Source organism: Silurus meridionalis, chromosome 4 (assembly GCF_014805685.1).
Source record: "Silurus meridionalis isolate SWU-2019-XX chromosome 4, ASM1480568v1, whole genome shotgun sequence".
NCBI classification, from domain to species: domain Eukaryota; kingdom Metazoa; phylum Chordata; class Actinopteri; order Siluriformes; family Siluridae; genus Silurus; species Silurus meridionalis.
Genome location: NC_060887.1, coordinates 37,181,305 through 37,206,304, shown reverse-complemented (window position 1 = coordinate 37,206,304; position 25,000 = coordinate 37,181,305). Strand labels below are relative to the sequence as shown.

General features: G+C 35.3%; 1 protein-coding gene across 12 annotated transcripts in view; it reads left to right on the top strand.

Moving 5' to 3' along the window:
* The window catches only part of kmt2ca (lysine (K)-specific methyltransferase 2Ca), a 184,460-nt gene that overhangs the window by 90,333 nt on the left and 69,127 nt on the right, over positions 1-25,000 (top strand). For 10 of the 12 annotated variants that reach the window (XM_046846381.1, XM_046846387.1, XM_046846385.1 and 7 more), the window contains exons 13-15: positions 3,844-3,939; positions 6,419-7,245; positions 12,744-12,863. In XM_046846381.1, the coding sequence (XP_046702337.1) occupies positions 3,844-3,939; positions 6,419-7,245; positions 12,744-12,863 (1,043 nt within the window). The remainder of the gene's footprint in view (positions 1-3,843; positions 3,940-6,418; positions 7,246-12,743; positions 12,864-25,000) is intronic. The other 2 variants (XM_046846386.1, XM_046846391.1) reach the window with 1 other exon arrangement.

The following is a 25,000-nucleotide window of genomic DNA, read 5'->3' as shown; positions in this document are numbered from 1 at the left end:
ACAGAAATGAATGTTGATCATGTTCTGTGTTTGTCCCCAGAGTTCTCTTCAGGGCCGAGTGGTTTATTCAGTCAACTACAGAGGTTTCTTTGCAGAAGCTTCTAATGGAAAGTGTGTTTATAGCTGCTGTAATGCAGGAACTGGATGTTCAGGAACTTCTCGATGTTCCACTAGAATATACTTAACAGTATATGGATAAAAAGTTCTCGATGTTCAGTAGAAGAAAAATAGGACTTTAGAAGAGGACATATCGATGGCTTCGGCTGTAATTTGAAGCTGGAGCTCACGTCTCCACTCTGCAGTAATATGATGCGCTGTGAGGAAATTCCCAGACGTTTCAGGCTGCACGCCTGGTCATGGTTACACGCCTGGTCACCTTCACACGCATGGAGTCCTCAGGTCTCATCCTGACTCGGCTGAAAAAAGGGACTAGCGAGATGACGAAGTTCGTCTCATCTCGCTGAATTTTGCGAATATGCCGTGTTGCTGTCCTGAGATCAAAGTTGAAATCCCAGAAGGCCCCCCCCCACACACACAACCTCGTCGTCTTTCTTCCTCTGTCTCCCTCTGTCCTCTGTCTCCTTCTGTCTCCCTCTGTCACAGTTTAGAGTTCAGTGTGGGCTTTATTGGCATGTCTCCCTAGCTTTCTTCGTCTGTCTTTCTGACAGTTTCTTTTTGTCTCTCTCTATTCTGTCTCTTCCTGTCAATCTCTCTTGCTCTCATCCTGTTTTTTACTTTCTCTATTCTGTCTCTTTCATTTTGCCTCTGTCTGTCTCGCTGTCCTTCTTTTTGCCTCTCTTTAATATCTCTCTTTGACTGTCAGTCTCCTGCTGTCTAATTCTCTTTCTGTCTCTCTCTCTCGCTCTTGTTCTCTGTCTGTATCTCTTTCTCTCTATTCTGTCTGCCCAAGTGCTCTGTCACTTTTTCTACCCTGTCTCTTTCATTTTGTGTCTCTCTCTCTCTATCCTTTCTTTGTCTCCTATTTCTCTTTATCTTGTCTGTCTCTCTCTCTTCACTTTTCACTAACCTCTCTTCTCTCACATCGTCTCTATTTGCTACTTTCACCGTCTTTCTCTTTTCTCTAACTTCTCTCTCACATTGTCTCACTCGCTGCCTTTCTTTTTCATTGATTAATTTTTTTCCTCTAATGCTCTTTCTTTCTCATATCTCACTTATGTCTCTTCTCTCATTGTCTCACTTGACTCACTTGTGTCTTAATCACTCTCTCCTTTGTGTATTCTCTTGCAGTGGATTGTAAATAAAAGAGAAATGTTTATATCTTCACAGTTGTAGAATCTGGGAACTGTTCGGCCGTGGCGTGTCTCGTCAACCCCGGAGACGTTGTGATGTTCGTCATTGATGATTATTTAGAACACTTGTCGGATCGTCTCGCGGGGAATCCGCTCACGTGTTATGTTTCGACACCGCTACGATCGTTCTGAGACACGTGCTTATTAACGTGTGATGTGATTTTTTTAAAAGCGTCTCAGCGTATTAAATGCCTGGTTTTGATTGATGGTTTGTTTTTCTCTCTGCGTTTGTGTTTCCTGGAAGCTCTGCTTTGGGTACCAGAGTTAAATTAAGAACTAACAGCACAGCCAGTGTTTGTTTATAAACCTGGGTTTTTTTTGTTTGTTATTTTGCCCCAGTGGGCATCGTATCAGCTCGGTTTAACAAGTATGGCACGGGCAGATATATGTTGCCATGGTGATGCCTGACTTTGATGGCTTGCACTGTTAGTCCTAGTCATAAAACAGTGAGAGACGGATGGCAGGGAGAATGAGAAGAGGAATTGAGTGTAAGAGATGAGTTTTGTTTTTTGGGTCTGCTGTCACTGTCATCATGTTTGTACAAAAGTGTTGGGACACCAGATTTATTTAATAAACGTTTCACTTGAACTTGGAGACCCAAACCTGTTCCAGCATGACACAAAGATGTACAAAGCTCATTCCATGAAGATATGTTTTCCATGCGTTTGAAGATATTAAGCTCTCCTGCTTCATTAAACCTATTGGGATGAATGTGAACCCCAGTCTTCCTCACCCCACCTACATCACTACCTGACTTCACTAACACACTTGTGCCTGAAGGAGCACAGAATCTTCACAAACATCTTCCCAGAAGAGTGGAGATTATTGCAAGTGCAAATGGGGCTAAATGTGGAATGTTCATAAAGAGTACACCCCAATCTTATGGTCAGGTGTCCACAAACTTTTGAATCAATAGTGTATATTTAATAATATCCCAGAAATTTATTCCGGTATGCAGTCTTCATTTTGATTGGTCGGAAAGGTCTGATTGGTCGGAAAGGTCTGATTGTTGGAAAGGTCTGATTGGTCGGAAAGGTCTGATTGATCATAGTCAGGAAACACTGTTGGGGGCAGAAATGCGAAATTTAAAATTGTCGTTTTTTTTAACGCAGTTTATTATTATTATTATTATTATTATTATTATTAACATTTGTAAACAACAGTTTACACTTTGAAATAAAATGGCAAAAAGATTTTTTGGTGTTTTATAAAAAAATTTAATAGGTACAAATAAAATGGAATAAATCAGATGTATGCAATACACTTTTTATTATATTGATTAAATTAATCAAATAAAAATTAAATAAATGGAAATATGAAATGAAATCGTTTACATTTGGGAAGTACAGATGTGTATATTAGTGTGTGTGTGTGTGTGTGTGTGTGTGTGTGTGTGTGTGTGTGTGTTTTACATTTAATATTACATTTTCTAAAGATTTGATCTTTGTAACTCTTCTACTTATTTCAGCACACTTTAACAAACGTCTTCATTCCTTCCATCCTTCATTCATTCACTCCCTCCATATGTGGAATTGTTAGGATTTTCTCCATTTAAGAGAAATATAGGAGCGATTTCGCACAAAGCAAACACACTATAAATCGTATTTCCGGGAGGATGCGAGTAGCCACAGTGACACTGCGCTAACTCTAGTTTCTTTTTTATACCCCCGCATTGTTTATATTCTCAAGTTTATTAATATTAATAATAGTGACACTGTGCTCATAATGCGAGGTGCTTGACGTCTGTTGAATTATGCTGAGATGAGTAGAACAGTTTGCATTAGTTTAATTTATTCAATTTTATTTTGTATAAAATATTTATTAACCAAGCAGGCATTTTATTTAAAATTGTATTAAAAATATAAACACATACCCCCCTCCCCCTCAAATTCTGAAATTGTACCAAACTGTGACTTCAAAACTGAGTTACTTACTAAATTGTGAATTTTAACTGTGAATAAACCCTAGTGTGTATGTGTTTTTATATATATATATATATATATATATATATATATATATATATATATATAATTAGTAGAATAATCAACTTTTGGGTGGTAACACCAACTCCGCTGCATCATGGATTATTTCCTTTTATCATTGTAACCTTATTTGTTTTATTTCTTGTATATATTTACCATATTTATATATAAAATATATTTTAACACGCTTAATGCTTTTAGCGTTTTATGATTAGCTACAACATAAGCACTTGAGCTCTTCAGTAAAGAAGTGGTGAAATGGAGTTAAGAATATATCCGGTTTGCGGTTCGAGCCGAGTGCTGCTTTACATCTGCTCTGAGAATTTAATTAATCTTCTCGTTGCCCTGAAAATATTACATAACGCGCATTATTCAAATCCCCGCGTTTCCTGGAACGCCGCCCGGCCGCTTTGCCAACGTCGTAAACGCGGAGTCATGAGATTGGAATTTAATGATCGTAGTAGGCGCCACAGGGCTTCCTCATAAGCATATTTGTCACAACATGAGTTTTTCTGCTGCAAGAGTTTTTTTTTTTTTTCTTGATGTTGCAGGAGCTTTCATGGCTGTTGAAGAGGAAGGTTCCGTTTTGCTGGAACCCGATATCGCTGCACTTCCTGTTCCTGAAGAACCAAAAGTGTCTCCATCAGGTGGGTGATGAGTCTGCTCTTCTGGGCTCAGTTCAGTCCACGCTAGCACGGATTCCTAAATAAGACGCGGTTCTCTGCAACTGCCACGCTAAATAAAAGCATCGCCAGCCTGATTCAGCCTGATCACAATCAAATAACTCGGCTCTTTTAACGATTCAAAGCATTCGAATAAATATACATGCAAGTATATTAGATATATTATAGTTCATTGTGAGATCTTTGCATGTATTAATGAGTAGCATCTCAACTTAAGCATTTGTAGAATTATCCAAAGTTTTGACTAATGAGGTCACATGACCATCTGCCGATATGCTGATTTAATGTGTTTTTTGTGTAATTGTTCTGTTTTTGACTTGAGTAAACCAGTACCTGATACATTGAGGCTTTGTATTTATATATAATCTGCATTGTTTGTCTTAAAACTTGAGAAGCAGTAGTTAAATATACCTTACCATCTCAAACCAGGTTCAGGTAAAGTCAATCACACACCAGTCTTTATTTCATTTTTATAGACCAATATTTGTGCCCCAGTGTATACACTGAATGTCTATATCATTTCCTGAATCCACAAGAACATTACAAGAATGCTTTAACAGTGTTGCCACCCCTCATAATTCTCATGCCACCCCCTTGCCCCCCTACAAGTAAGTTTCTAGATCCGTCTCTGCCTCATGTTTCAAATCTTCATGTCTTTCTGTCCTTTGGGTTTCTATGGGATCCTGGTCCTGATCTGTACTCCTGCTATTTATGAAGCAGCATTGTACAAAATTCTGCTACCTTTTAGTGTGAAGGTCACACGATAGTCGTGTTTTTCAGGAAAGCTCTTATTTCTAGTCTATAGGACAAAATGGAGTTTTCAGATGTACCTTCTTTAAAGAGTGGATTTGAACATGTTCTCCTATTTATGGAAAGAACTTTTAGCTCCTTTTTGAACGTACCATTCCACATTTATTCCTTATTTGCTGTTATAATAATCTCCACTCTTCTGGAATGATGTTACATTAGATTTTGTGAAGATTTGTGGTTAGTAAAGCCAGGTACTGATGTAGGTGAGGAGGCCTGGGCTGCAGTCATTGTTCACATTCATCATGTTCAGTAGGACTGGCACTCTAAGAAGGAGATCTTTCACTTCAACCCATGGAAAGCATATCTTCATGAAACTGATGTTGTGCACAGAAGCATCGTTATGCTGGAACAGGTTTAAGTCTCCTAGTTCAAGTGAATAAGAAAATGTCTTTCCACAAGTGTGCCTCCAAGTTTGTGGTAACAGTTTGGAGAAAGAACCTCATCTGGCTGGAGAAGTCAGGTGTCTCAATAATCCAGACTTTTAACCATCTAAATATTTGCTTGAGTTTTAAGATCAGGATTTGGACATGATCTTAAGTGGTTTGTTGATAATCTTATAAAACATTAAATGTTGATCTCTTAATCTTATGATTAGTACCTCTGGTTTTTTCTAGGAGATGAAATGTATTCTGTTGAGCTTTGGCTGTATCCATGACTACAAGATGTCTTTGCTAATAGACTTTTAAAAAGATATAAAACTAAAGCCTTACTCAGCTTTACCATCTGCCTGAATTAAATCTACAGTATGGATCCTTAAAACCTAGATTTTTTACTCTATTTTCACTAGAGTACTTTTAGGAAGCTAAGACATTGTGCCTCTGAGGAACCTTTTATTTGAGATATTCAACTTACATTTGTAATACAGTTACAGCGTTTGGCCCTATCCAGTCCAACTTACAATCGTATATACAATGGCGCACTTGAGATATATGTCAGTGGTTTCCAATCTTTTCCACAAAGGGCAGGTGTGGGTGAAAGTTTTCATTCCAACCAACCAAATGATCCAACTAACCTGATAGTCATTAAAAATGAAAATCATTAGATCTAAAAAGGTAGAATTTGGTGTGGACTTGCTTGGTTGGAATAAAAATCTACACCGGTCCTTTGTGAAAAAGATTGGACACCCCTGGTTAAGGGCCTCGTTAAAAGGCCCAACAGTGGCACCTTGCTTTGCTGGGATTTAAACTCACCACCTTCCAATCAGAAATCCAACATCTTAACCACTTCCCTGAACACTTCAACTGAACTCTGAGGATCTCAGACTGTGAAATGGATGGGAGTTCAAATAAAACCGCTTTAGAACTCTAATAATATTAAAAGCCTTCTTGGATTTTTCATTTATTTAGGAATTGGGCAAATCTTTGTAGTACTGTTTTCTTGGCTGTCTACAGCATTTCAGTGGTTAAGGCTCTCTGATTACTGATTGGATAGTCAGGAGTTCAAGCCCTGGTATCACCAAGCTGCCACTCTTGGGGCCCTTGAGCAAGGACCTTAATTCTCTCTGCTCCAGGGGCACTCTAACACGGCTGACCCCAGTTTCCTCACATCACTGGGATATGTGAAGAAAAAAACTTTTTTCCTGTGGGATCAAGAATGTATTTTATTAAAATGATTCGCTCTCCCCCCTTTCTAGCTGTAGAACCTGCTCAGGAGATCCAGGTGACTGTTACTTTGACTGAGGGCTCGTCTACTTTAGCGCCTCCGCTTGCTTCTCAGTGCTGCGCCGCTGTTGTGGACCCAGATGACGAGGACTCGAGCGGCGCCATCACGCCGATGGACACGGAGAAGGAGCAAGAGATCATTCCCGAGCCTGAGCACACTGAGGTGGAACCAAATATGGCGGACGCCCCGAAAGTCCTACTCACTTCACCTACCAAAGAAACCCATTCTGAGCCTTCCTCACCACCAGTCGTGGAGGAGCTTATGAATTTGGGTGCTCCAGTTCCAGGGGAGTCAGTTGAGAAAAAAGGTCAAGATACGGGTTTAGCCGAGGACATTGTAAGGGGACTGGAGAAGGAGCCAGAGCTTCCAAAGATGTTGCAACCGCAGGAGGCAAAGGAGGAGGAAGAAGAAGAAGAAGAGGTCTCATTTGAGCCGGCTTTGCCCGAGGAGGCGAGTGTTCTCCAGGGTACAGAGAGCAGTCCAACCCTGGATACAATGGATACCACTCCTGGAAGTGAGCTAAGCTTCTCAGGGTTCAGCTCTCCTGCCATGGAGGACAAGGTACCAAGCCTTAAACGCTCCCCAGCTTTTTCTCCAGACGGCTCAATCAAGCTTTGCCAGTCACCCTTTTCTACAGAGGCGTCACCCAGAGAGACACCCACACATGGCCAGAATATGCCTGGGTACAGCCCTGGAGTGCCCCCAGCTGCATTCTTCCCCCTCACCCCAAAGATTGGTATGGGAAAGCCAGCCATCTCTAAGAGGAAGTTTTCTCCAGGAAGGCCACGAGCTAAGCAGGTAAGTCTAGCTGAAATCCTCAGTCTGTAATTTTTTTTTGTCTCTGATTCAGTATTGCAGCTGTGCATTAATTAGTCCTTTTGCACAGTCGCAATGATTAGTACCAGTGTGGAGGGTATATTAATTAAAAAGCTTTAGCTGTTCTTTTGTGCTTTCTTCTCTGCTTCTCCTTCTCTCACTTTCCGTCCTTAGCTCTCGTGCTTGAAGGCACCCCAAGCCCCCATTCTGCCACCCGGCACCCCTGCACTCCTCCCCTTATCCTCACTTTTTTACTCTGGAGTGCATAACTCTGAATAACCCCTCAGAGTAGGGGGATGGGAATTGGCACCGCTGCCATGGGTTTGATGCTCAGGCAAAATAAAGGAGTCTTTTTTGGTAGTGTATAATTCGGATCACTGTTCATCGAGCTGGAAAGCACGACACAAACCCATTTCCACCCCCTGAGCTTGAAAACAGGGAGGATGCTGAGTGCTCCTCTTTTTTTTTAGGACTGGCCAAGCCATTAGAAATTTTAAAATGAGACCTGGCAACCCTGCGGCTCCCCCGCGCTTGATTTTTTTGAGAAGATTTGACGTCGAAGTTGTCGTTTTCAGGTGTTTTATTCAACTTTTTTAATTTATTCGATCGAGTCCTTGATAAAAAAGCACGGTGAATCCCTCCCTCTTTCCCCCTCTCAGCTTTTCTCTGGAGGATGCTCCTTCCCAGTCTTGCGAGATTTTGAAGGATGGTCACTTCTTGTGGGGTCTGACTGGGATTTCCGGTTTGGAGGGTGTATGTGTGTGTGTATGTGTGTTTGTGGCTACGTGCACTGTTCTTATGAGTGTGTGCTTGTTGGGCTTAGGGGTTATGCGATGCCTCGAGATGTTTTATTGTGCAGATGAGATTCTTTCCCTCACTGACTTCCTTTGTAATGTCCAGAGAAGCCTTAAGTTTGTTTTGGAGACCAAACTTGGTTGAGTTTTGCAGCGAATTCGGATTTTATTGCACGCTGCTTGCGTCATCTACCTTTTTTTAAAGCCCCTAGTTATTAAATGCGTTCTCACCTGCTTATAGTGTTGAATGTTAACCAGTTGATTTGTACCAGATTCTCGGACTAGTTTGCTTTTGGGGCTTTGCATAGTTTCTGCAGGGTCTTTTAAAGTCTAAAATAAAATAAAAAAATCTAAATTTTAGCTTTAAAAAGTCTTAAATTCGCTGTTCTACGTCTTAAATTATTTTAAACAAGTCTTAATTTTCCGATGTCCATGTAACCCTCCCTCTAATGCTTATTGAAATACTCCTTTAGAATGGTTTTGTTTGTTAGTTTCTGTGGTGTTGTGTTTTCTTTCTTTAGTCCAAATTTAATTTAATTACTACTACAAAAGCGACCTACACACAACAGCCATTTAGCTTTGTTATTCACGTGAATGTCTCTCGGATTATACCACAGACGTAAAATGGATTTTATTTTTCAGCGAAGGGGAAATGCAATTTTTGAGATATTTGTTAAAAAAAAAAATTGTTTAGGGTTCGGTTTAGGACAGTTGCTAACAACATATTTGTTTTTTAATGTTGTGATATAGGCCTAAAATTTCATTCTTAATGGTCTTAAAACGTCTTGAATGTAATTTGTTGAAACCTGCAGAAACCCAGCTTTAACTTTGACTTCATGAAAAAGCTGTGTAATGTGATGAGCTCCCAATTCAGTCATATGGCATGTTTTTGTTGTATTTAATACTCTGTTTTGGTTATTGTTTTGTCTCCACTTTTCTGCTCAGCTTGATCATTTACATTTTTGACATTTGTCAGATGCCCTGTCCATCTAAACAGTTGAGCGCTAAGGGCCTTGCCCAAGGGCCCAACATTGGCAGCATTGTTGGTGCTGGAAGTTAAACCTGTGACATTCCGGTCCAGTGTCCAATGCCTTAACCATTTCTTATCACACAGGGAACTACACCAATGCTAAAACCTTTTGTTTAAAAATTTGATGAAACTTTATTGACTGGACATTCTATGTTCTATGTGTGGTTCCTTATACCGTACCATTTCAGGGAGTTTTTTCCTGCCACTGTCGCCACTGGCTCAGTCATTATGGGCAAACTTATAGGCACGATGTATAAATTAAGATTTTATTACCTACTTATTTCCGTGAAGTTGCTTTGGGACAATGTCAGTGCACTCAACAAATAAATTTGAATTAAGTAGAATTTAATTGCCTTTTATTTGACCCAAAACTCACACTAGCAGGTATCATCAGGTCTCAAATTTGCGATTTCCCAAAAACACCACAAATGCTTTTCTTTTGTTCCCCTAAAGACCTCTTTTCCAGGTGTTTCTGGATGTTACTTTGAAATGATGTTGCCACAAACATGATTTGTTCTAAAATTGTAATAGACATAAAAGGCTGTAATGATTTTCTACACTCAGTAACATTTACCACCCTGCAAGAGATCTGGCTGGACCGTGGTTTATTCTAGGTGGGGGTGTACAGGTTGTTGTTGCTTTAGATGGGAGTGTACCGGTTCTTGTTGCACCACTTGTTGTTGATTTAGGTGGGGGTGTAACATTTGTTGTAGTTTTAGGTGGGGTGTACTGGTTGTTGTCGCTTTGAGTGGAGGTGCACCGGTTGTTCTCGCATTAGTTTGGGATGTACCGGTTGTTGTCGCTTTAGGTGGAGGTGTACCGGTTGTTGTCGCATTAGTTTGGGGTGTACCGGTTGTTCTCGCTTTAGTTTGGGGTGTACCGGTTGTTCTCGCTTTAGTTGGAGGTGTACCAGTTGTTGTCGCTTTAGTTTGGGGTGTACCGTTGTTGTTGCTTTAGATGGGAGTGTACCGGTTCTTGTTGCACCACTTGTTGTTGATTTAGGTGGGGTGTAACATTTGTTGTAGTTTTAGGTGGGGGTGTACTGGTTGTTGTCGCTTTGAGTGGAGGTGCACCGTTGTTCTCGCATTAGTTTGGGATGTACCGGTTGTTCTCGCATTAGTTTGGGGTGTACCGTTGTTCTCGCATTAGTTTGGGGTGTACGGTTGTTCTCGCATTAGTTTGGGGTGTACGGTTGTTCGCATTAGTTTGGGGTGTACCGGTTGTTCTCGCTTTAGTTTGGGGTGTACCGGTTGTTCTCGCTTTAGTTTGGGGTGTACCGGTTGTTCTCGCTTTAGTTTGGGGTGTACCGGTTGTTCTCGCTTTAGTTTGGGGTGTACCGGTTGTTCTCGCTTTAGTTTGGGGTGTACCGGTTGTTCTCGCAATAGTTTGGGGTGTACCGGTTGTTCTCGCAATAGTTTGGGGTGTACCGGTTGTTCTCGCAATAGTTTGGGGTGTACCGGTTGTTCTCACATTATTTTGGGGTGTACCCGTTGTTCTCGCTTTAGGTGGCTGTCAGTGAGAACAACTTTGTTAAAACTGGTAATCGCACTCAGGTGCCTCAGATTAATCCGACTTAGAGGTTCAAGCAGCAGCTTATGGAAACCATGAACTCATTGTGATGTGGTGATGTTTTTCTCTACTTTACTACTAACAGCACTAAAACATGCTGGTTTTGGGCAGAATCGGAGTCAAAATGTCCCACATATAATTAGTTCTGTTGAATGTAAGTGATTATGATCAGTGATGTGACTCTTCCAGTGCGAAATGGCATTTTACCCTATTTTTAGTACTGACATGTATATGGTATGTGCTGAATGACTCGATGAGAAGGATGTAGAGAACACAGGCTCTATCCCTCGCTCCACTTTTCTGTTTTCAGTTCTGAGTCAGGCATAATAAGCATTTAATTCTCATGCCTAAAAGCGAGGTAGGAGTTTTTAATGTAAAAAGCAAGACGGTTGATGATGAGAGCGAAACCCCCGCCCTGTTCTGCTTTGCATGTCCGTTATTCAGCAATTCAGCACTCTTTCATCACTCCTTCTTTTTCTCTCTCCTTCTTTTTTTTCTTACTTTTTTTTACACTGACTAATGTATATTACATGTGTTGCCTGGTGCATTAATATTAAACCAGAATGTGAGTTTTGTGTTCTTACTAATCCCTGTCCCACCTCAACTTGGATGAGTCCATGGCATAGATATGGATTTTATGTTTTTATTTTTTCTTTATTTGCACAGTTTAACCCGTTTTACATTGCATTATGTGTAAACAAGCGTGTGTCATGTTTCTGTATTAAATTGCCAGCTTGGGACAAATCTGTACCTCAAAAAAACAAACAATTGAGACGTTTAGTCGTCCTGGTATTTACTTATTTATTCGGTAAAAGCTCAAATCATTTATACACTCCACCCTAAAACAGACCCCCACCCCCCACCCCCAGTGCTGATTGTTAGTGAGTATAATTACCCAGCCGTGCCCTGATCGTCTTGTTAACGAACTAAAAAAGAACTTCCCATACGGCGCTATGCCAAAATCCCGTCGGCCTGGGACACGCTCATAACGGCGCTGTCACGCTGACACAATCACGCCTGTTTGGCAAACACGTAAATAGACGCCGGTGCTGCCATGGAGACGGGCCGACACTCGATAACGAGGAGTGTGGCGTCGAACGGATTTTGCTTCGCCGACCTGCTGTCGGCTCGCCACGTCTGGAAACAGTGACTCAGCCCGATGTAGGGTTTCACTCTGGGGACAAAATTACAGTTACGCTTCAGTACGCAGGACGATCCCACACGTCCGACCCTGGGGTTAATGTCTAGATGTTCCTCGATTTGTTCTCCTCAGAGGTTCACACCTACTCTTACAATTAGGTCATTTTATCACAAATGATCACATGTGATCAATGTATGTAAGTTAATTTCTTTACTCATTAAAAAGACATTTGTACATACATACATAGACTCAAAAGTTTTCCAGCCATGTGCTTCTTCTCCAAACTGTTAAAGTTTAAGGCACACGATTGTCTTTGGATGCATTTGGTCGCATAAAAATGTTCCGTTCACTTGAACTAGAAGACGCAAACCTGCTCCAGCAGGATAATGACCCCCTGCACATGGAAATGTGCTTATCAGGGGTTCGGAGATGTGGAAGATCTCCTGTACAGAGCTCTAAATCTTAAACCTATTGGGATGAATGTGAACTCTGAGCCCACCCCAGGGCTCCTCACCTCACCTATGTCACTACTTGACTTTACTAACTGGCTGAATGAGTACACAATCTAGTGGAACATCTGCCCAGAGGAGTGGAGGTTCCTCTAACAGCTTGATATTTTGTCCATATAGTTTATATATATATGTGTATGAATATTTAGATGTCACCGGATCGGTTTAGTAACATAATTGCCTTGAGTCATTGATTTGCATATTTTATAACGTGATCAGATTTTTCCCAAGCTCCTAACTCCCATCGTTTGCATTTATTTTATGTAATGCCTGTATATGCCTGTTTTTTTCATATGCCTGCTCGTTTCTTTTTTTTTTTTTGGTCTGGATTTATCATTTGGCTGTGCGTTTCTGTTCACCTTCTCACCCCCTCACCCCCCCGTCCTGGTTCCCGTGCCGGGTTCTCATTCCGGTCCCCGTGCCGGCGTCTCTCACAGGTTGGATGGAGCAGTCGTAGTGCCGTGAGCTCCCCGTCCTGGTCTCCGGAGCACTCCGAGGCCTCGGACACCTATAAGAACCGGCTGCAGCAGGGCGAGCTCGTGTGGACCGCCAGACTGGTAAATCGAGGGCTGTGGCAGGGGGCAGAGCCCGAGGGATATGGTGGTTGGGCGGATCGTTGCTAGTTTTCCAAATACGATATTTTTAAAGATATATATATATATATATATATATATATATATATATATATATATATATATATATATATATTTATTTATTTATTTATTTACACAATGTATCATGACTGATGACTTGTCTCTGGTGTTTTCTATGCGAGTGAATCAGAGTATCCTCAGAGCTGACAGTTTTTCCCCAGATGGCAGGCAAAGCGATTTTTATGGATGCAAAGTAGGCAGGCTAACCGACGTGACCCAACTTTAACTTCAATGCAAATGACGCAATGTTCAAGCTAACAGTCAAAGTCTGGGGTGACGTGTGTGTTTCATGTTTTTTTTATGATACGATAAGTCCCTGTCTTTCTTCCATTTTATTTTATCAATCGATTTAATCGCATTCTGTTGAATTTGATTTGTAGACTAAAGATGTATGATTTCTAAACAGGTTTTGTATTGTGCGAATCTCATACTAGCATTGGAAAACTAAAGATAGAGCACGCCCACTAGTGATCATCATGGAGAAAACTTGTGTGAACTGGGAAGGGATCATAGGTGTGTGTGTATATATAAGTGTGTGTATAGAGTGTATATGTAAGGGTGTGTGTATAGAGGTATGTGTAAGGGGTATGTGTGTATAGAGTGTATGTGTAAGGGGTATGTGTGTATATCGAGTGTATGTGTAAGGGGTGTGTGTGTATATATATGTGTATAGAGTGTATGTAAGTGTGTGTGTGTATATATAGTGTATGTAAGGGGTGTGTGTGTATATAAATTATATGTAAGGGTGTGTGTGTATATAGTGTATATATAAGTGTGTGTGTATATAAGTGTATATATAAGTATATATATAAGGATATGTGTGTATAGAGTGTATATATAAGGATATGTGTGTATAAATGTATATATAAGTGTGTGTGTGTATATGTGTATAGAGTGTATGTAAGGGGTGTGTGTGTGTATATATATGTGTATATAAGTGTATATATATAAGGGTATGTGTTTATAGAGTGTATATATATAAGTGTATATATATATGTGTATATATATAAGGGTGTGTGTGTATAAATGTATATATAAGTATATGTGTATATATATGTGTATATATATAAGTATATGTGTATAAATGTATATGTAAGGTGTGTGTATATAAGTGTATATATAAGTGTATATATATAAGGGTGTGTGTATATAGTGTATATATGTAAGGGTGTGTGTGTGTATAAATGTATATATAAGGGTGTGTGTGTATATATAGTGTATGTGTAAGTGTGTGTATATATAAGTATATATATAAGTGTATGTGTAAGTGTGTGTGTATAAGTGTATATATATAAGTGTATATATAAGGATATGTGTGTATATAAGTGTATATGTAAGTGTGTGTATAAATGTATATGTAAGGATGTGTGTGTATAAGTGTATATGTAAGTGTGTGTGTATATAGTGTATATATAAGGATGTGTGTATATAAATTATATATATAAGTGTGTGTATATAGAGTGTATGTATAAGGGTATGTGTGTAGAGAGGTATGTGTGGGGGTATATGTAAGGGTGTGTATATATATAAGTGTATATATAAGGGTGTGTATATATATATAAGTGTATGTGTATATATATAAGGATATGTGTGTATAAATGTATATATAAGTATATATATAAGTGTATGTATAAGTGTATATATATATGTATATAAATTATATATATAAGTGTATGTGTATAAATTATATATAAGGGTGTGTGTATATAGAGTGTATATATAAGTGTATATATATATATAGTGTATGTATAAGTGTATATATAAGGATGTGTGTATATATGTATATAAATTATATATATATAAATGTATATATAAGTGTATATATAAGTGTGTGTATATATAAGTATATATATAAGTGTGTGTATAAATGTATATGTAAGGTGTGTGTGTATATGTGTGTATAAATGTATATATAAGTGTATATATAAGGTGTGTGTATATAAATTATATATATATAAGTGTGTGTATAAATTATATATATAAGTATATATATAAGGATGTGTGTATATATAAGGATGTGTGTATAAGTGTATATATAAGTGTGTGTATATAGTGTATATGTAAGTGTGTGTATATATAAGTGTATGTATAAGTGTATGTGTATAAATATATATATAAGTGTATATATATAAGGGTATGTGTGTATAAATGTATATGTAAGGGTATGTGTGTGTATAAATTATATATATATATGTGTGTGTGTATAGAGTGTATATATAAGTGTATATATAAGTGTATGTATAAGTGTATATATATGTGTGTGTGTATATGTGTGTATATGTGTATAAGTGTATGTAAGTGTGTGTATATATATAAGTGTATATGTAAGGTGTGTGTATAGAGTGTATATGTAAGTATATGTGTATAAATTATATATATAAGTGTATATGTATATAAATGTATATGTAAGGTATGTGTGTATAGAGTGTATGTATAAGTGTATGTGTAAGGGGTATGTGTGTATAAGTGTATGTGTATAAATGTATATGTAAGGGTATGTGTGTATAGAGTGTATGTGTAAGTGTGTGTATAAATGTATATATAAGTGTATATGTAAGTGTGTGTATATAATGTATATATAAGTGTATGTGTATATAAGTGTATATATATGTGTATAAATTATATATATAAGTATATATATAAGGGTGTGTATATATAAGTATATATATAAGTGTATATATATAAGTGTATGTGTAAGTGTGTGTATATATGTAAGTGTGTGTGTATATAGTGTGTGTGTGTATATATAAGGATATGTGTGTATAGAGTATATGTAAGGATGTGTGTATAAATGTATATATAAGGATGTGTGTATAGAGTGTATATGTAAGGATGTGTGTATATAGAGTGTATGTATAAGTGTATGTGTATAAATGTATATGTAAGTGTGTGTGTATATATAAGTGTGTGTATATATGTATATAAATTATATATAAGGGTGTGTGTATAGAGTATATATGTAAGGTGTGTGTGTATATAAATTATATATGTAAGGGTGTGTGTGTGTATAGAGTGTATATATATAAGGATATGTGTGTATAAGTGTATATATAAGGTGTGTGTGTATAAATATATATATAAGGTGTGTGTATAAATATATATATAAGTATATATATAAGGGTATGTGTGTATAAATGTATATATATAAGTGTGTGTATAGAGTGTATGTGTAAGGGTATGTGTATAGAGTGTATGTGTAAGGTGTGTGTATATAAGTGTATATGTAAGTGTGTGTATATAAGTGTATGTGTAAGTGTGTGTGTATATATAAGTATATATATAAGTGTATATGTAAGGGTGTGTATATATAAGTGTATATATATAAGTGTATATGTATATATATAAGTGTATGTGTATAAATTATATATAAGTGTGTGTATAAATTATATATATATAAGGGTATGTGTGTATAAGTGTATATGTATAAGGGTGTGTGTATAAATTATATATGTAAGGGTGTGTATATATATAAGTGTATGTGTATAGAGTGTATGTAAGTGTGTGTATATAGTGTATATATAAGTATATATATAAGTATATATATAAGTGTATATATATAAGTGTGTGTGTATATGTATATATATAAGTGTATATATATGTGTATAGAGTGTATATATAAGTGTATATATAAGTATATATATAAATTATATATATAAGGGTATGTGTATAAATTATATATAAGTGTATGTATAAGGGTGTGTGTGTATAAGTGTATATGTAAGTGTGTATATATATAAGTGTATATATATAAGGTGTGTGTGTATGTGTGTGTGTGTATATGTGTATATATAAGTGTATGTATAAGGGTGTGTGTGTATAAGTGTATATATAGTGTATATATAAGGGTGTGTGTATATATGTATATATATAAGTGTGTGTATATATATATAAATTATATATATATAAGGTATGTATATATATATAAGTGTATATATAAGGATGTGTGTGTATAAGTGTATATATATAAGTGTATGTAAGTGTGTGTATAGAGTGTATATATAAGGATATGTGTGTATATAAGTGTATATATAAGGGTATGTGTGTGTATAAGTGTATATATATGTGTATATATATATATGTGTGTATAAATGTATATATATGTGTGTATATATGTATATGTAAGGGTGTGTGTTTATAGATTATATATATAAGTATATATTTATAAATTATATATATAAGTGTATGTATAAGTGTATATATAAGTGTATGTATAAGTGTGTGTGTATATATAAATTATATATAAGTGTGTGTGTATATGTGTGTGTGTATATATGTAAGTGTGTGTTTATAGATTATATATATAAGGTGTGTGTATATATATATAAGGGTGTGTGTGTGTGTGTATATGTGTATATAAGTGTATATGTAAGGGTGTGTATATATGTATATATATAAGGGTGTGTGTTTATAAATTATATATATAAGTATATGTGTGTATATAAATTATATATAAGGTGTGTGTATATGTGTATAGAGTATATGTAAGGGTATGTGTATAGAGTGTGTGTGTATAAGTGTATATGTAAGGGTATGTGTGTATAAGTGTATATGTAAGTAGTGTGTGTGTATATATGTGTATATAAGTGTGTGTGTATATAGTGTATATATAAGGGTGTGTGTGTATATAAGTGTATATGTAAGTGTGTGTGTATAAATATATATATAAATGTATATATATATAAGGATGTGTGTGTATAAATTATATATATAAGTGTGTGTATATAAATTATATATAAGTGTATATATATATAAGGGTGTGTGTGTATATATAGTGTATATGTAAGTGTGTGTATATATAGTGTATATATAAGTGTGTGTGTATATAAGTGTATATGTAAGTATGTGTGTATATAGTGTATATATATAAGTGTGTGTGTATAAATGTATATATATAATGTATATATAAGGGTATGTGTGTATAAATGTATATATATAAAGTGTGTGTATATAAATGTATATATATATGTAAGGGGTATGTGTGTATATAAATGTATATATAAGGGTGTGTGTATATGTGTATATAAGTGTATATGTATAAGTGTGTGTGTATAAGTGTATATATATAAGTGTGTGTGTATATGTGTGTATAAATGTATATGTAAGGATGTGTGTGTATAGAGTGTATATGTAAGGATGTGTGTGTATATGTGTATAGAGTGTATATGTAAGGATGTGTGTATAATGTATATATAAGGATGTGTGTATAGAGTGTATATGTAAGGATGTGTGTATAAGTGTATATGTATAAGTGTGTGTATAAATATATATATAAGTGTATGTGTATATATAAGTATATATTTATAAATTATATATAAGGGTATGTGTATAGAGTATATATGTAAGGTGTGTGTGTATATAAATTATATATGTAAGGGTGTGTGTGTGTATAGTGTGTGTATATAGTGTATGTGTAAGGGTATGTGTGTATAAGTGTATATATAAGGGTGTGTGTTTATAAATTATATATAAGGTGTGTGTATAATATATATATAAGTATATATATAAGTATATGTGTGTATATATGTATATATATAAGTGTGTGTATAGAGTGTATGTGTAAGGGTATGTGTATAGAGTGTATGTGTAAGGTGTGTGTATATAAGTGTATATGTAAGTGTGTGTATATATAAGTGTATGTATAAGGGTGTGTGTATAGAGGTATATGTAAGTGTGTATATATAAGTGTATATATAAGTGTGTGTATATAATGTATATATAAGTGTGTGTATATATGTGTATAGAGTGTATATGTATAAGTGTATATATGTGTAAGGGTATGTGTTTATAAATTATATATATAAGTATATGTGTGTATAAGTGTATATGTAAGGGTGTGTGTATATATAGTGTATATATAAGTGTGTGTGTATATAAGTGTATATATAAGTGTGTATATATAAATATATATATAAGTATATATATAAGTGTATATATATATATAAGTGTATATATAATGTATATATAAGTGTGTATATATATATATATAAGTGTGTGTGTATATAGTGTATATATAAGTATATATATAAGTGTGTGTGTATAAATGTATATATAAATTATATATAAGTGTATGTATAAGTGTATGTGTATAGAGTGTATGTGTATAAGTGTATATATAAGTGTATGTGTAAGGGGTATGTGTGTATAGAGTGTATGTAAGGTGTGTGTATATAGAGTGTATGTAAGGGTGTGTGTATATAGAGTGTATGTATAAGTGTATATGTAAGTATGTGTGTATAGAGTATATGTAAGTATGTGTGTATAAGTGTATATATATAAGTATATATGTATATATAAGTGTATATGTGTAAGGGTATGTGTATAGAGTATATGTAAGTATGTGTGTATATATAAGTATATGTGTATAAGTGTATATATATGTGTGTATAAATGTATATATATAAGGTATGTGTGTATATAAGTGTATATATAAGTGTATGTGTGTGTATAAGTGTATATATGTAAGTGTGTGTGTATAGAGTGTATGTATAAGTGTATATATGTATATAAATTATATATATATAAATTATATATATATAAATGTATATATAAGTGTATGTATAAGTGTATATATAAGTATATATATAAGGGTATATGTGTGTATAAATTATATATATATAAGTGTGTATATATATAAGTGTGTGTATAGAGTGTATGTATAAGTGTATATGTATATATATATATATAAGTGTATGTATAAGTGTATGTATAAGTGTGTGTATATATAGTGTATATGTAAGGGTATGTGTAAGGGTATGTGTTTATAGAGTGTATATGTATAAGGGTGTGTGTGTATAGAGTGTATATATATAAGTATATGTGTGTATAAGTGTATATGTATAAGGGTGTGTGTTTATAGATTATATATATAAGTGTGTGTATAAGTGTATGTATAAGGGTGTGTGTATATAGTGTATGTGTAAGGGTGTGTGTATATAGTGTATATATATGTGTATAAATTATATATGTAAGTGTGTGTATAGAGTGTATATGTAAGTGTGTGTATATAGTGTATATATAAGTGTATATATATGTATATATATAATTATATATATATAAGGGTATGTGTGTATATAAATTATATATATAAGTGTATATATGTATATATATAAATTATATATATATAAGTAGTGTGTGTGTGTGTATAGAGGTATATATAAGTATGTGTGTATAGAGTATATGTGTAAGGGTGTGTGTATATAGAGTGTATATATATATATATATATATAAGTGTATATATATGTATATATATATGTGTATAGAGTGTATGTAAGGGTGTGTGTATATATATAAGTGTATATATAAGGGTGTGTGTATATAGAGTGTATGTGTAAGTGTGTGTATATAAGTGTATATGTATATATAAGTGTATATATATGTATATATAAGTGTATATATATATATATAAATATATATATAAGTATATGTGTATAAGTGTATATGTAAGGTGTGTGTGTATATATAGTGTATATGTAAGTGTGTGTATATAGAGTGTATGTAAGTGTGTGTGTATATAGAGTGTATGTAAGTGTGTGTATATAGTGTATGTGTAAGGGTGTGTGTGTATATATATAAGTGTATGTATAAGTGTGTGTGTATATATAAGTATATGTGTATAGAGGTATGTGTAAGGGTATGTGTGTATAGAGTGTATATGTAAGGGTGTGTGTATAGAGTGTATGTGTAAGTGTGTGTATAAGTGTATATATATAAGGGTGTGTGTGTATATAGTGTATATATAAGGTGTGTGTATAGAGTGTATGTGTAAGGATGTGTGTGTATAAGTGTATGTGTAAGTGTGTGTATATATATATATAAGTGTATATGTAAGTATGTGTGTATAGATTATATATATAAGTGTGTGTATATATATAAGGGTATGTGTAAGGGGTATGTGTGTATAGAGGTATATATAAGTGTGTGTGTATAAGTGTATGTGTAAGGGGTATGTGTGTATAAGTGTATATATAAGGGTGTGTGTTTATAGATTATATATATAAGTGTATATGTATATATATATATAAGTGTATGTATAAGTGTGTGTATATATGTAAGGGTATATGTGTATAGAGTATATGTGTAAGGGTATGTGTTTATAGAGTGTATATATATATATAAGTAGTGTGTGTGTATAGAGTGTATATGTAAGTGTGTGTATATAAGTGTGTATGTATAAGTGTGTGTATATATAGTGTATATATAAGTGTGTGTATAAATATATATATAAGTGTATATGTAAGGATGTGTGTGTATATATATATATATATATATAAGTGTGTATATATAAGTGTATATATAAGGGTATGTGTGTATAAGTGTATATATATAAGGGTGTGTGTGTATAAATTATATATGTAAGGTGTGTGTATAAGTGTATATATGTAAGTGTGTGTATAAATTATATATATATAAGTATATGTGTGTATAAATTATATATATATAAGTGTATATATATATAAGTGTATATATAAGTGTATGTATAAGTGTGTGTATAGAGTATATGTGTAAGGGTATGTGTTTATAGAGTGTATATATATAAAGTGTGTGTGTATAGAGTGTATGTAAGTGTGTGTGTATATAGAGTGTATGTAAGTGTGTGTATATAGTGTATATGTAAGTGTGTGTATAGAGTGTATGTGTAAGGGTGTGTGTATAAGTGTATATATATATAAGTGTGTGTTTATAGAGTGTATATATAAGGGTATGTGTGTGTATAGAGTGTATATATAAGGGTGTGTGTGTATAGAGTGTATATATAAGTGTGTGTGTATAAGTGTATATGTAAGGGTGTGTGTATAGAGTGTATATATAAGTGTATATATATAAGTGTATATATATATAAGTGTGTGTATATATATAAGTGTATATGTAAGTGTGTGTGTATATAAGTGTATGTGTAAGGTGTGTGTATATATAAGTGTATATGTAAGTGTGTGTGTATATAAATTATATATATATAAGTGTATATATAAGGGTGTGTGTATATATAAGTGTATATGTAAGTGTGTGTGTATAAGTGTATATATATAAGGGTGTGTGTATAAGTGTATATGTAAGGGTGTGTGTGTATAGAGTGTATATATATAAGGGTGTGTGTGTATAAGTGTATATATAAGGGTATGTGTGTATAAGTGTATATATATAAGTGTGTGTTTATAGAGTGTATATATAAGGGTATGTGTGTATATAGTGTATGTGTAAGGGTGTGTGTGTGTGTATAGAGGTATGTGTAAGGGGTATGTGTGTATAGAGGTATGTGTAAGGGGTATGTGTGGGGGTATGTGTAAGGGGTATGTGTGTATAAGTGTATATATATAAGGGTGTGTGTGTATAGAGTGTATATATAAGTGTGTGTATATATAGTGTATATATATAAGGGTGTGTGTATATATATAAGTGTATATATATAAGGGTATGTGTGTATAGAGTGTATGTAAGGGTGTGTGTTTATAGATTATATATATAAGTGTGTGTGTATAAGTGTATATATATAAGTGTGTGTATATAGAGTGTATGTAAGGGTGTGTGTATAGAGTGTATGTGTAAGTGTGTGTGTATAAGTGTATATATATAAGGGTGTGTGTGTATAGAGTGTATATATAAGGGTGTGTGTATAGAGTGTATGTGTAAGGGTGTGTGTATATAAGTGTATGTGTAAGGGTGTGTGTTTATAGATTATATATATAAGTGTATATATAAGGGTGTGTGTATAGAGTGTATATATAAGGGTGTGTGTGTATATAAGTGTATATGTAAGGGTGTGTGTATAGAGTGTATGTGTAAGGGTATGTGTGGGGTATGTGTAAGGGTGTGTGTGTATAAATTATATATATAAGTGTATATATAAGGGTGTGTGTGTATATATAAGTGTATGTGTAAGTGTGTGTGTATAGAGTGTATATATAAGGGTGTGTGTATAGATTATATATATAAGTGTATATGTAAGGGTGTGTGTGTATAGAGTGTATATGTAAGGGTGTGTGTTTATAGATTATATATATAAGTGTGTGTGTATAGAGTGTATATATAAGGGTGTGTGTATATAAGTGTATATATAAGGGTGTGTGTATAGAGTGTATGTGTATAGAGTGTATATATAAGGGTGTGTGTATAGAGTGTATATGTAAGGGTGTGTGTGTATATATAAGGGTGTGTGTATAGAGTGTATATATAAGTGTGTGTGTATAGAGTGTATATATATAAGGGTGTGTGTGTATAGAGTGTATGTAAGGGTGTGTGTATATAAGTGTATATATAAGTGTATGTGTAAGTGTGTGTGTATAGAGTGTATGTATAGGTTGGGTATGTATAGGTTGGTATGTATGGGGGTATGTATAGGTTGGTATGTATGGGGGTATGTATAGGTTGGGTATGTATAGGTTGGGTATGTATGGCGGGGTATGTATAGGTTGGTATGTATGGGGGATATGTATGGTGGGGTATGTATAGGTTGGTATGTATGGCGGGGTATGTATAGGTTGGTATGTATGGCGGGGATATGTATGGTGGGGTATGTATAGGTTGGGTATGTATGGGGGTATGTATAGGTTGGGTATGTATGGCGGGGTATGTATAGGTTGGGTATGTATAGGTTGGGTATGTATGGCGGGGTATGTATGGGGGTATGTATAGGTTGGTATGTATGGGGGATATGTATGGTGGGGTATGTATAGGTTGGGTATGTATGGGAGGTATGTATGGGGGGGTATGTATGGGGGTATATGTATAGGGGAGGTGTCAGCAGCCAAAAACTTCAGCAGCATTTCCCTCAGCCCCCCTCTGCCTGTTCTAAGGGAGGAGTCCAGACACGGGGAAATGATGCAGGGAAAGGAAATGAGGAAGTGCAATTAAAGAAACGAGAAGGAACCACTGATCGCTTATCTTCCTGCGTGTGCACGATAACGTCCCCTGCCACGCCTTTCCCAAATGATTCCCTGCTGCGTGCGTTTTTCACATGGTACACATGCCGTACCGTTCCGAGAGACCCAGAATAGAGAATAGATAGGAACAAGCAGGAGAAAAAAAACAGAAATTCTAAATAAAAAATAAACATAATACTAAAACCATGTGATTTCAGTTTTAAACCGATATTGAATATATGTGCTGCGTCTCGGGAATTGAAGGAAAATCGGATGAGACCAATATCCAGAGGTCTCATCCGGTGGAGGTTGGAGACGTAAAAGAGATCTCGCTGTCCTGCAAGTGGACGAGGTGCACGTCTCGCGTTTTTCACTCCGTAATTCTTTTGAGCTGAAACGAGTTGCAGACTGTACAGATGTCGGGGTTGACCTCTTCCTCCACCTCTTTCTCCTCCTCCTCCTCGTCTGTCTTGAGCAGTCTCTCGGAATGAATGTGAAGTTTTCTGTCTTGAGTGTGTAATTATCTGGGAGGAAGCAGGATTCAGGCCAGAGAAAAGCGTGACTCGTTGCTATCAGTTGTGGGTCAGGGACCAGGAACAGCGCTGTAACCTGAACCTAGGGCCAGAGTCGTGTTCCGCTCTGATGGACACACACACACACACACACACACACACACACACACACACACTCGCGCACACCACTAAAGAGCTTACCTTTACACACACTTTCCTCATATTTTTCTGTTGGGTGATGAACAGATGTAATGGTAAAATGCGATGAGACTGATGGGACACGACTTGGATGACTGATCAGAACAGATATGATGGGTAAAAACTTGTATAACAAAACTGGATAGAAGGGATTGGACAGGATGGGGTGGGACAGGACTGGATGGAAGTGGACACATGAATGTGACAGGATGGGGTGGGACAGGACTGGACATGAATGTGACAGGACAGGATGGAAGTGGACACATGAATGGATTAAGTGGCCTGGTTTAGGGCAGAGTGGATTAAAAGCAACCAAGTAATTATTAGATTGTGTTGATAAAATATTTATTTATTTATATATTTTTTTATTTTTTGAGACACACACACACACACACACACACACACACACACCTTGTTCTTTTTGTTAATCATATTAGAAATTATTATTTTTAACCTCTCTCTCTCTCTCTCTCAG